At 37.7% G+C, this 13,053-nt stretch overlaps 1 protein-coding gene across 1 annotated transcript in view; it reads right to left on the bottom strand.

Annotated features, from left to right (window-relative positions):
- Positions 1-11,104: 11,104 nt before the first annotated feature.
- The window catches only part of Cdh19 (cadherin 19), a 58,578-nt gene continuing 56,629 nt past the window's right edge, over positions 11,105-13,053 (bottom strand). Inside the window, exon 11 of the mRNA XM_055604497.1 lies at positions 11,105-12,179. Coding sequence (XP_055460472.1) covers positions 11,689-12,179 — 491 coding nt within the window. The 3' untranslated portion in view covers positions 11,105-11,688. The remainder of the gene's footprint in view (positions 12,180-13,053) is intronic.

Below are 13,053 nucleotides of genomic sequence, written 5' to 3'. Positions count from 1 at the left end.
AGCAGCCTTGCCAGGCCACAGACAAAGACAATGCAGCCATTTTGGATGAGACCAGATAAGCTAGGGTCAGATGGAAGGGGAGGAGGACCTCCCCTATCTGTGGACTTGGAGAGAGGCATAGGTGTGTTTCTTTAATGAGGCAGAATGTTGGATCCTCTTTCTGCGATTATCCTGTGAGTCTATGTATTTTATTAGTGAGTTGAATCCATTGATGTTGATAGATATTAGTGATCAATGATTGATAATTCCTTTTATTGTGGAATTAGCAGTAATTATTGTGTTTGTGTACTTGCTTTTTTTTTTCCTTTTCTGTTATGATAGTGTCTTTATCTTTTGTGTTTTCTTGGGTATACTTGATCCCTTTCGGTTGGAGTTTTTCTCCTATTAACTTGTATAGGGCTGAGTTGCTGCATACATATTGTGTAAATTTATTTATGTCACAGAATAATTTGGTTTCCCCATCTATGTTGATTGGAAGCTTTGCTAGATATAGTATTCTGGGTTGGTATGTGTGGCCTCTTAGCATCTACATCATATCTGCCCAGGCACTGATGGCTTTAATAGTCTCCATTGAGGTCATCTCTTTCTTAAGTGTGGGGAAATTTTCTTTTATGATTTCGTTAAAAATATTTTATGATTTGCATTTCCCTAATGGCTAATGAGGTTGAGTATTTCTTTAAGTGTTTCTCTGCCATTTAATATTCCTCTATCAAGAATTCTCTGTTTAGCTCTGTTCCCCATTTTTTAATTGGATTACTTGGTTTCTTGCTTTTCAGCTTCTTTAGTTCTTTATATATGCTGGATATTAGGCCTCTGTCAGATAAAGGGTTGGTGAAGATTCTTTCCCAATATGTAGGCAGTTTATTTTGTTTTGATGATGGTGTCCTTTGCTTTACAGAAGCTTTTCAGCTTCATGAGGTCCCATTAATTGATTGTTGCTCTTAGAGCCTGTGCTGTTGGTGTTCTGTTCAGGAAGCTGTCTCTTGTGCCAATGAGTTCTAGGTTGTTCCCCACTTTTTTTTCCTAACCAATTTGAGTATCTGGTTTTATGTTGAGGTCTTTGTTCCACTTGGACTTTAGTTTTGTGTAGGGTGTTAAATATGTATCTATTTTCATTTTTCTGCATGTAGACAACAAGTTGGACTAGCACCATTTGTTGAAGATGCTGTCTTTTTTCCATTGAATCGATTTGGTTGCTTTGTAAAAAATCAAGTATTCATAAGTGTGTGGGTTTATTTCTCCGTCTTCAACTCGGTTCCATTGATCCTACTTTCTGTTTCTATACCAATACCATGCAGTTTTTATTACTATTGCTCTGCAGTACAGCTTGAGATTGGGAATGGAGATAACCTAGGAAAATGCCAATCAAAATGACCCTGAGGTTTCACCTTACACCCATCAGAATGGCCAAGATGAAAAACTCAAGTGACAACACATGCTGGAGAGGTTGTGGAGAAAGGGGAACCCTCCTCCATTGCTGGTGGGAATGTAAACTGGTACAACCACTTTGGAAGTCAATCTGGCGCTTTCTAAGACAATTAGGAATAGTGCTTCCTCAAGACCCAGCTATACCACTGCTAGGTATATACCCAAAATTTGCTCAAGTACACAACAAGGACATTTGCTCAACCATGTTTGTAGCAGCTTTATTCGTAATAGCAGAACCTGGAAACAACCCAAATGTTCATCAGCAGAGGAATGGCTACAGAAATTCTGGTATTTTTACATAATGGAATACTACTCAGCAATCAAAAAAGAAGAAATCATGAAATTTGCAGGCAAATGGTGGGATCTAGAAAAGATCATTCTGAGTGAACTATCCCAGAAGGAGAAAGACAAACATGGTATACACTCGCTTATATAGACCTACAAGATATGATAAACATAATGAAGTCTATACACCTAAAGAAGATAAACAAGAAAGCAGACACGAGGTAAGATGATCAATCCTCACTTAGAAAGACAAATGAGATGCGCATTGGACATATGACAGGAGTCTACTGCAGAAGGCATCTGAAAGACCCTAACAAGCAGCGTTTCAAAACAAATACTAAGACTCATAACCAAACCTTCAGCAGAAGGGGAGTTAGTATGACAGGGAAAGGATAGGAGCTCCACAAGGACCAAATATATCTGGGCACAGGGATTTTTTCTGAAACTGTTCCTCCAACCAAGGACCATGTACAGATGTAATCTAGAACCTTTGATCAGACGAAGCTCGTGGTAGCTCAATAACCAATTGGTTTCCCATAGTAAAAGGAACAGGGACTATCTCTGACAGGAACTCAATGGCAGGCTCTTTGACCTCCCCACCCCTTGAGGGAGGAGCAGTCCTGCTAGGCCACAGAAAAGGACTTTGCAGCCACCCTGAAGATACCTAATAAAACAGGGCCAGATGAAAGAGGAGGAGGTCCTCCCCAATCAGTGGACTTGGAAAGGGGCAGGGAGAAGCTGAGGGAGGGAGAGTGGGATTGGGAGGGAATAAGGGAGTGCGATACACCTGGGGTACAGAGTTAATAAAAATGCAACTAACAATAATAAACATTAAAAAATAAAAATAAAAAAAAATGTTTTATGGAAGAGGGTTCTACTTTCTCCACAACCTTTCCAGCATGTGTTGTCACTTGAGTTTGTGATATTAGCCATTCTGATGGGTGTAAGGTGAAATCTCAGGGTCTTTTTGATTTGCATCTCTCTGATGGATAAGGACATTGGGCATCTTTCTAAGCGTTTCTCTGACATTCTATTTTCCTCTACAGAGAATTCTCTGTTTATTTATGTACCCCCTTCATTTTTTAAAATTTATTATTATCTTTATTTGTAGCTGCATTTTCTGATTACATCTCTTAGCTTCTCAAAAGTTATGGCCAAACATGTTTTACCTCTGAAAACAGTAATTTCTTCAGTAACTGCTTTAGATCTACTTTTTTTTTCTTTTTTTAAATTATTATTATTAATTACACTTTATTCATTTTGTATCCCCCCATAAGCCCTTCCCTCCTCCCCTCCCAATCCCACCTTACCTCCCTTTCTTCATGCATGCTCCTCCCCAAGTCCACTAATAGGGGAGGTCCTCCTCTCCTTCCTTTTGATCTTACTCTATCAGATCACATCAGGAATGGCTGCATTGTCTTCTTCTGTGGCCTGGTAAGGCTGCTCCCCCCTCAGGGAGAGGTGATCAAAGAGCAGGCCAATCAGTTTATGTCAGAGGCAGTCCCTCTTCCCATCACTATGTAAGCCACTTGGACACTAAACTGCCCTGGGCTACTACTGTGCAGGGGTTCTAGGTTATCTCCATGAATAGTCCTTGGTTGGAGTATGAGTCTTTGGGAAGTTCCCGGTGTTCAAATTTTCTTGTGCTGTTGCTCTCCTTGTGGAGTTCCTGTCCTCTCCAGCTCTTGCTATTTCCGACTTCTTATATAAAATTCTATTCACTCTGCCCGCCAGTTGGCCATCAGGCTCAGCATCTGTTTTGATAGTCTGCAGGGCAGAGGCTTTCAGATGCCCTCTGGGGCAGGTTCCTAGGTTGTTTCCTATCTTCTTCTTCTGACTTTCAGAGGCCCTCTGTAGCAGGTTCCTAGGTTGTTTCCTGTTTTCTTCTTCTTCTGATGTTCATCTTCTTTCCCATTCAGGATGGGGATTGAGCGTTTTAGTTAGGGTCCTCTCTTTTGCTTAGTTTGTTTAGATGTACCAATTTTAGTGGGTTTATCCTATGTTGTATGTTTATATGAGTGAGTATATGCCATGTGTGTCTTTTTGCTTCTGGGACAACTCACTCAGGATGATCCTTTCCTGCAAATTTCATGATTTCCTTATTTTTCATCACTGAGTTATACTCCATTGTATAGATGTACCACAGTTTCTGCATCCATTCTTCAGTTGAGGGGCATCTGGGTTGTTTCCAGCTTCTGGCTATTACAAATAAAGCAGCTACAAGCATGGTTGAGCAAATGTCCTTTTTGTGTACTTGAGCCTCTTTTGGATATATGCCTAGGAGTGGTATGGCTGGATCTTGAAGAAGCGTTATTCCTAGTTGTCTGAGAAAGCGCCAGATTGATTTCCAGAGTGGTTGTACCAGTTTACATTCCTATCAGCAGTGAAGGAGGGTTCCCCTTTCTGTACCCCATTTTTTAATTGGATTGCTTCATTTATTGCTTTTTAACTTCTTTATTTTTTTATATATTTTGGATATCAGACCTGTCAGATATAGGGTTGGTGAAGATCTTTTTCCAATCTGTACGCAGTCGTTTTGTTCTGACTACAGTGTCTTTTGCTTTACAGAAGCTTTTCACTTTCATAAGGTCTCATTTACTGAATGGTGATCTTAGAGCCTGTGCTATCGATATTTTGTTCAGGAAGTTGTCTCCTATGCCAATGAGTTTTAGGCTCTTCCCCACTTTTTCTTGTAACTGATTTAGTGTATCTGGTTTTATGTTAAGGTCTTTGCTCCACTTGAACTTTAGTTTTGTGCAAGGTGATATATATGGATCTATTTTCATTTTTCTGCATGTAGACATCCAGTTGGACCAGCACAATTTGTTAAGATGCTGTCTTTTTTTCCATTGAATGGTTTTGGCTTTTTTTGTCAAAAATCAAGTATTCATAAGTGTGTGGGTTTATTTCTGGGTCTTCTATTCAGTTCAATTAATCCACCTTTCTGCTTTATGCCAATACCATGCAGTTTTTATTACTATTCCTCTGTAATAGAGCTTGAAATCAGGGATGGAAATACCTCCATATGATCTTTTGTTGTACAGGATTGTTTTGGAAATTCTGGGTGTTTTGTTTCTCAATATGAATCTGAGAATCTTTCTTTCAAGGTCTGTAAAGAATTGTGTTGGTATCTTGATGGGAATTGCATTGAATTTGTAGATTGCTTTTGGCAGAACGGCCATTTTCGCTATGTTAATCCTACTGATCCATGAGCACAGGAGATCTTTCCATTTTCTGCTATCTTCTTCAACTATTAAGGGGAGAATGGGCTATTTATGAACTCATGAACTCAGTGGCTAGCTCTTTGACCTCTGCCACCCCTCCCCCTTGCTAGGCCACAGAGGAGGACATTGCAGCCGGTCCTGAAGATACCTGATAAGCTAGGTTCAGATGGAATTGGAGGAAGTCCTCCCCTATCAGTAGACTTGGAAAGGGGCAGGGAGGAAATGAGGGAGGGTGAGATTCAGAGAAAATTGGGGAGAGAGCTATGGCTAGGATACAAGGTAAATAACCTTTGATTAATATAAAAAATAAAAATTATAAGAATATTTTATGGACTTTAAAGCATGGAATCTTCTTTTTTGTCTATCTGTTCCTACTAGGTTTTGTCTTTTCATGGTGTCCTTGATTTCCTGGATGTTTTGTGTCAGGAAGTTTTGTGGTTTTATGTTTTCTTTGAGAGATGGTGCACTTCCATCTTCAGTCCCTCTGACTCTCTACTCCATCTATTGTATTCTTTTGGTGATGCTTACCGGATGCTTATCAAGAACCTTATGGTTTCTGATATCTTCTCTAAGTTCTGGAACTCTGGTGTTTTCTCAGTTTGTGTTTTCTTTATTGATTCTAATTCTGTGTTCATGTCTTGAACAATTTTATCCATTTCCTTCACCTGTTTGATTATGGATTCCTGTTTGTCCTTGATGGCCTCTATATGTTGTTCATTTCCTCTTTATGTGCTTCTAAATAATAACTGTACAATCATAGATTTAATATCATTTTCCTATATTTCAGCTGTGTTATAATACTCATTGATTTTTATAGATTCTGGTCAATCCTTGATGTCTTGGTTTTTGTTGATTGTAATCTTATACTGGCCTTTAACCATCTTGTTGTCCATAGTTTTGACTCTTTTCCCTGGAGCTTCTACTAAATATTGAGTCTACCTGTCTTTGGAGTCTGGAAGAGTCTAGAGGAAAATGAGAGATATCCAAGGACTCAAGAATTGGTGCTGGAGATTCAGATGCTGCTCCACTGGTTTCACTGTCTCTGCTGGCTCATTGTTTGTGACCCAGGTATGCCAGGCAGCTGGGGTGCAGGAGGAAGTTCTGCCAGCCTATAACTTTTCCAGTGCTCTACAGGCTTCCTAGAGGTGGCAGACAATGGGACTAGGGTCCTGCAGCTAGCTCAGCTCCATTGATTCAGCTTCTGCTTCTGATTCAGTGGGCCCGGCAGATGGGGAGCAGGCAGAATGGAGTTGCACCCACCTTCCCTATCCCCAGTACCTGAGGTTATCCACTCCACAGGATGGTGAGAGTGACTGCCACCAGCTGCTGGTACCCGGAAGGTGTCCACAGGATGGTGAGAGTGTGCACCCAGGTTTGGAACCTCGCCCTCAATACCCAAAGCTATTCACTCCAAGGACAGTGAGAGTGAGTGCCAAAAGTTGGGGCCGGTAGCCCCTGGTACCAGGAAAGTACCCCCCAGATTTTGGTCTTGGGTGGGTGGGGCTGTGGGCTGTGTCAGTGCCAGGTGGGATCCCTATAATTTTTCTCTGTATTAGTCGGGTGGCCTAAAGATGGACCCTTGCATTTTCCCACTGATTCTCCTCTCACCTGAGAAACACTGATGATGGGGTTTTGGGTCCACAGTATGGCCTGTTGGACACTCTACTCTTAATGCTGCGCTGCAGTTCAGATACCGTGCATGTTCGTTGCTGCCATCCTGGATCTTAATCTAAGATATTTTGTGAACACTAAAATTGCATTTCGTCTGGATTTTTGCTTTTGCTTTAAATTAGAAAATGGAAATTTAAATTGTTATTTTAATATAGTATATATACATTTATTTATATTAATATAAAGACTTTTTATAGGTTTTCAATCTAGCACTAAATCATCAATGTAATGTTTTGTTTTGTTTTGTTTTGTTTTTCTTTTTTTCATGTGTAGACATTTTTACATTGATCTCTCTGATGCCCACAGGAATCAAACATTAGTTAGAAAGCCTGATAACTTCTGGGTGTTTTAAAATATTCCACGTAATAGAAGATGTTAATGTTTTATTGAGGGTAAAGCATTTATCCTGTACCTATCTAGTGATCCTAGCCTGTATCCTCTGACGTCCAGGATGAGATGTAAAGAGTAGAGTTAAGGCCACGATGAAGATGCTGGAACTGTCTAAATCCCACTGCTGCTGTCGTCTGTGAAGACAATGAGCCTATAATTGGGCTTTCCCAGGATGCACTGCGCACTCACAGTGTTTTCAGGGACTCATCTCCAGTACTTGTTGTTGTTCTTTACAGATGTGAAATATTCTTTGGATAACCGACTTATTTTTTTTCCTCAGCTTTCACTATTTTGCAATATCTCTAAAGGTGGACAGTTACCACTTATCCACACTCCTTATTGCCTTTTCAGGAACTGGGAATAAGCCCTTCCTTCTCCCAACATGGCAGGACTTATCATCTGCTATACTTAGAGTTCCCTAAATAAACCATAGCCAAAATTCTAAAAGTCCAAATTCATTACCTACTACTTGCTCTTTCCCTGCAAATTATTTTGTCAATAGGTAGCTAGACAGCCACATTAGAATATGCAAAATGTTATATTTACCCTGCTTTCATCTGTGTAATTAGTCTTTACTTTGTGTGTGGTATGCCAGACTCGAGCTAACTCATATAAATTGGGGCACGCTGAGGTCTCAGTATGCATGTGGTATGAACTTTGCTCTGTAGTGCAAAATAAGACCGTAGTATGTGGCTTTTATTTTCCTATTTTTGATACAACGTGAAAACTTTTTTCTAAAACTGTCTATATTGATATTCAAAAAATTATCTAAAGCCAATGGTATAAATTTATCCATATTCATGGGCCCGTTTTTCATCCATAAATCCAAACTTAAGTATCAAGGTCATAAAAAAAACCTCTTCACATCAAAGAAGTATACTATATTGAACTATTTTGAGTAGCACATTAATTCTGCATTATATCCTAATGTACAATGAAATTCTTCACATGGAGAAATACATTTGGATTCATTGTTAAATTCTAACAAGAATATTTACTGCTCATTTTCTTTGTACTTAGTCATTAAAGATAAATATAGAGGAACAAAATTCCTTATGTTTGTCCCAGCAGGGCTTATATTTGAATAATAGGAGAAAGAATAAAACACATGCTTTTATATTATTGTTAATTATAAGTAGCTAGGTGGTGTGAATTCTAAGAATAGCCAAAGCAGACCCTACTAGGAGTAAATTAGTAGTCAGAGATGTCTTCCTAAAGACGTTTTACTTGAGGAGATACAAAATGTGAGGAGAGAGGGATAAGAGAAAGGTTCTGAAGACTGTGACAGATAACATGAAATAACGATACTCAACACAGATAGAAAGAAGGGAGAACATGAACATGTAAGGAAGGGATAAAAAATGCTGAGTCTCTCAGAACATAGTTGATTATTATCATAGGTGTTAAGAAGCTTTGAAGACTACACCTTGACAGAAAAAGAAGAGTAGGTTAGCCTCAGGGAAATATAAATTAAATGCTAGCATAATGCTCTGTCGTTGACTGACCCATACATTTGTCACACTCTACATCCTGTTCTTAATTTTTATTTTATTATGTATTCTCTATTATAATTATGTGAAATAGGGAGATCAGCCTTGCTCTATAGATTACAAACTGAGGTCCAAAAAGATTAGATGGATCAGAAAGTTCGGTTATTTCAATTGAAGTAATTTAGTTCACACTCATATCAAGCACAAAAATGTTCTGAGACACTATTAGTACTGCTTATATTCTTTGACTTCTATCAGTAACTTTAAATGTTGCTCCTTTTACAATATGGTAATTTGAAGCTTATATATAAAATTGTGAAGTGATGGCTATTATGAAGTTTAAACATATAAATTAACAAATTAACATGACTATATTAATTGACATTTTTTAAAAAATATACAAAACACATGTAATATGTTTAACATGGGAAAGAGCTGAACTTTTGAAGCATTCAGGATTCAAGAGAAAATAAAGAACTACAAATAGTGTTCATTATTGTTCCTAGAAATTTTTTGTTGTTTATAGTGAATTGCTGTTTTATTTTTTTCATTTATTTTTAAAATTATTTTTATTTTTATTAATTGCAGTTTATTCAGTTTGTATCCCTCCTGTACCTCCCTCCCTCCTCCACTCCCAATCCTACCCTCTCTCCTTCTTCCCCACCCATATCCCTTCCTCAGTCCACTGATAAGGAAGGTCCTTCTTCCCTTTTCTGATCCTGGTCTACCAGGTCTCATCAGAAGTGGCTGCATTGTGTTCTTCTGTGGCCTAGTAAGGCTCCTCCCCCCTGTTTGTATAAATTTTATTTTTAACATCCAAAAGTTGGAAACAACCCAGATGCCCCTCAGTTGAGGAATTGATACAGATATTGTGGTACATGTACACAATGGAAAGGTACTCATAGATAATAAACAAGGAAATCTTGAAATTTGCAGGTAAATGGTGGGAACTGGAAAAGATCATCCTGAATGATGTATCCCAGAAGCAGAAAGACACACAGGGTATATACTCACTCATAAGTGGATACTAGACATATAATATATACTAAACATACTAAACATAGTAAATCTGTACAACCAAGGAAGCTAATTAAGAAGGACTCTGGATAAGATGTTCAATCCCCATTCAGAAAGGAAAAGAGGATGGACATCAGAGGAGGGAGAAAACAGGAAACAGGACAGGAGCCCACCACAGAGGGGCTCTGAAAGCCTCTACCCTGCAGGGTATGGAGGCAGATGCTGAGACTCATAGCCAAACTTTGGACAGAGTGTGGGAAATCTTATAAAAGAAGTGAGAAATAGTAAGACCTGGAGAGGACAGGAGCTCCACAAGGACAGCCACAGATCCAAAAAGTCTGGGCACAAGTGTCTTTTCTGAAACTGATATTACAACCAAGGACTCCTAATAGAGATGGCCTGGAACCCTTGCACAGAGGTAACCTATGGTAGTTCAGTGTCCAAGTGGCCTCCATAGTAGTGGGGACAGGGACTATCTTGGACAGAAAATGATTGGCCTGCTCTTTGATGTTTCTAAGAATTTTATATATGTTCTAACATTAGGTAGTACTTTGTAAGAAGGCTAATACATGATAGAATAGTAAACTTCTAAAGCAAACATGAATTATTTTGGGGTGGTTTTGGTAACATTTCTGATTTATGCTCCCCCCCAAACACATTTAATATGTAATGATCTATCAAGACTTATAATGTCTCATATACTTTTACTATCTTAACTATTGTGTTTCAAATGTGACTGACTGCTTCATGTCTTATAGGTAATATTGGTGGCAAAAACAAAACAATTCTCATTCCAAATTGATTTTTTTATTATGTGATATGATGTTTATATTTCAAAATACAAAAAATATAATGACTCAACTGCCCTATTACATACAAAATTATTTGAAATATTTTATATAAATATACATAATTTGGTTCATGGTCACAAACTATCAATGAAAATGGTCACATAAAGCAATTTGAAGAGCGTTGTACTCACTGCATTATTTTCTATTGAAATATAAAACTTGAACTCCATCTTGATTTGGATATAATAAGAAACACATCTTAAAAGTCAATAAAAATACCATGTTTTATTACCAATTACCATGTAGCATTTACTCCTCCATAATTCTATAATGAGAAGTTCAAATTGCTTCTAATTTCAGATTCAATAAAAACTTGCACTGAGGAATCAGTCACATGCTAAGCTCCTACCTTAAAAAGAAATGCAGAGCCTGGCACCATGCTTTATTTGCATGAATAGCAAAGAGACAGAGTAGGTATAATCACACATATATAGCATGTATATAATATGGGTAAATACTATCTCAACCTTGAATCCAGTAGTGCTGGCATTCAGCTATCTCAGTTTTGGAAGAAACCAAAATTTTCTGCAGATTTCATCAGCTACACTATATAATAATATAATCACAAGTAAATACTGACATGTATTTGGTTATTATAGTTTTGCATGAACAGGTTGGGCATTTAGAGTTGCTAAAAAAATAATCTGGGATGACACTCCTAAAATTATGTTCTGGTTCCCATTCTCCAAACAAACTCAGAATAACCAAACTGGCAGAAGTTACCATATAACTGTGATTAATTCGCATATTAAATAGGACCAAATTTGGAATACTAAAGAGTAACACTTGCAAACATGGTAAACTTTTCAAAATAAAATAATTCATAGAATCTCAATCAGAAAACTGCTTATTCATATAAAGAAAATATCTGTATGCCTTTATGAACCTACCCAGATTTCTCCTAAGTGTTAAAATTAATCTCTGTACAGTATTAGGAACTGGGTACACATGGAAGCTTCATTCTTACTTTGTAAAAGAATGAATAGATGGAAAAAAGCATGCTTCATTTGATACATTTCTCATTTTGCCCCTCAGAATTGTTGAGAATCTGCATTATATTACATGGAAAACTTCTAGAAGACCATCTCAGAGAGAGTGTAGTGGTGACTTTCAGCGATAAATGAAATCTGATTGGCAGCATTCCTCCAATATCTGTGTTGAACAGGAAATAACTTCTGGTGTGTACTGGGAAAAGATTAGAGTTCTACAAACCAGAGCTCCTACCAGACAGAAAGCCAGAGTAGGCCGTACTCTCAAAAGCCTGTTATTACCTGTATATATGTACATGTTTTATTTACGTGCCATAAAACTGCATGCTGATATTGGGAAGCCTTAATTGTTTGGTTGCACTGCAGAACCAAACATGCATGCTAATCTTTTAAACCGAGGTCCCAAGTCGTTAAGATAGTCAAAATCCTCTTCATGCTCAGTGGCTCTGGATCCCAAGGAGCTCAGAGAGCCAGCTGATGACCCTGTACCCTCAAAGGCAAAAGTCTGTAATGAGTCAAAGGGCGGGGCACATGGATCTGTGTTAGCTTCTTCCAGCTTCTCCTGGATGAATTTTCGGAATATGGCACTGTCTGGGCCCACCTGCAGGGACTGCCTGTACAGGCTCCGGATCTCCGCGCTCTTGCTCCTGCCGGTTTTTCTTTCTCTCATGACAGTACTGCGTCTCAGCTCTACGATATCAAACGCCTCTGAATCTTCTTCCCCACCTCCTTCATCATCATAGCAAAATATATTCTCTCTAAAATCTTCACTCTTATCTGGAAATAAGGTCTGCTTTCTTCGCTGTTTCAGAGCCAGCATCAAAAAGATGAATCCTGATGGAAAAAGGACATGATAATATGAACTCGTGAAGCGTAGTGTAAATTTTGCACTCTTAGCCCTTAATGCAAGTTCAGGACATCACCCTAAACTCGATGAGTCTAAAGAAATAAGAAAGACTTGCAAAATTTTATGGGAAGTGCAGCCATCATTCTGGCTGATGATTTAGAGGGACATGCAATGGAATAGAGTGAACTGTTTTGGCTCTTGCTCAGTTTAAAACTCAAAGTGTAATTTACTTTTGTTCCAGTATTAAACAGTACAAAGTACAGTAATAGAATATTTTCCAATCTGAATGTACTTAGTGAGCAATGATCCATGCTAATGGAAGTTCAGAAGGAATCAATTGATATTCTTTCAGCAAAATCATAGCACAATTATTTTTGAACTTAGTATTTATACACTACTATATATATATATGTATGTATATACTATGAATAGACTATAAATCGTATGTGCATGTAAACAATTTATTTACATAGCAGACCTTATTATAAAAACAATATTTATTGATAGACTTTATTCTTATGAAAATCATATATTATCATTAATGATCAATGAAAACTGGGAAATATAAGGGTATCACTCATATCTCCAGAAAGAGAACATACCCACATGCAAAACAATGCAAAAGGACGTTCTCATTTGGATTCTGCGATATAACAGTAGTTTCAAAAATTCCAAATGATAGGTATCTGAATCATACTACTAATTAGTCAAACAAAGTAGCTGTTTTTGGAGATAATTTTTATACCATATAGAAATAGAGCAATTTCAGAATGTATTTTTAATTTAGAAACAACATAACTGTGTGTGTGTGTGTGTGTATATATATATATATATATATATATATATATATATATATATATA

The sequence above is a fragment of the Psammomys obesus genome, unplaced genomic scaffold, assembly GCF_907164565.1.
Source record: "Psammomys obesus unplaced genomic scaffold, mPsaObe1.curated_primary_1811, whole genome shotgun sequence".
NCBI lineage: Eukaryota > Metazoa > Chordata > Mammalia > Rodentia > Muridae > Psammomys > Psammomys obesus.
This window is presented reverse-complemented; position numbering and strand designations above follow the sequence as displayed.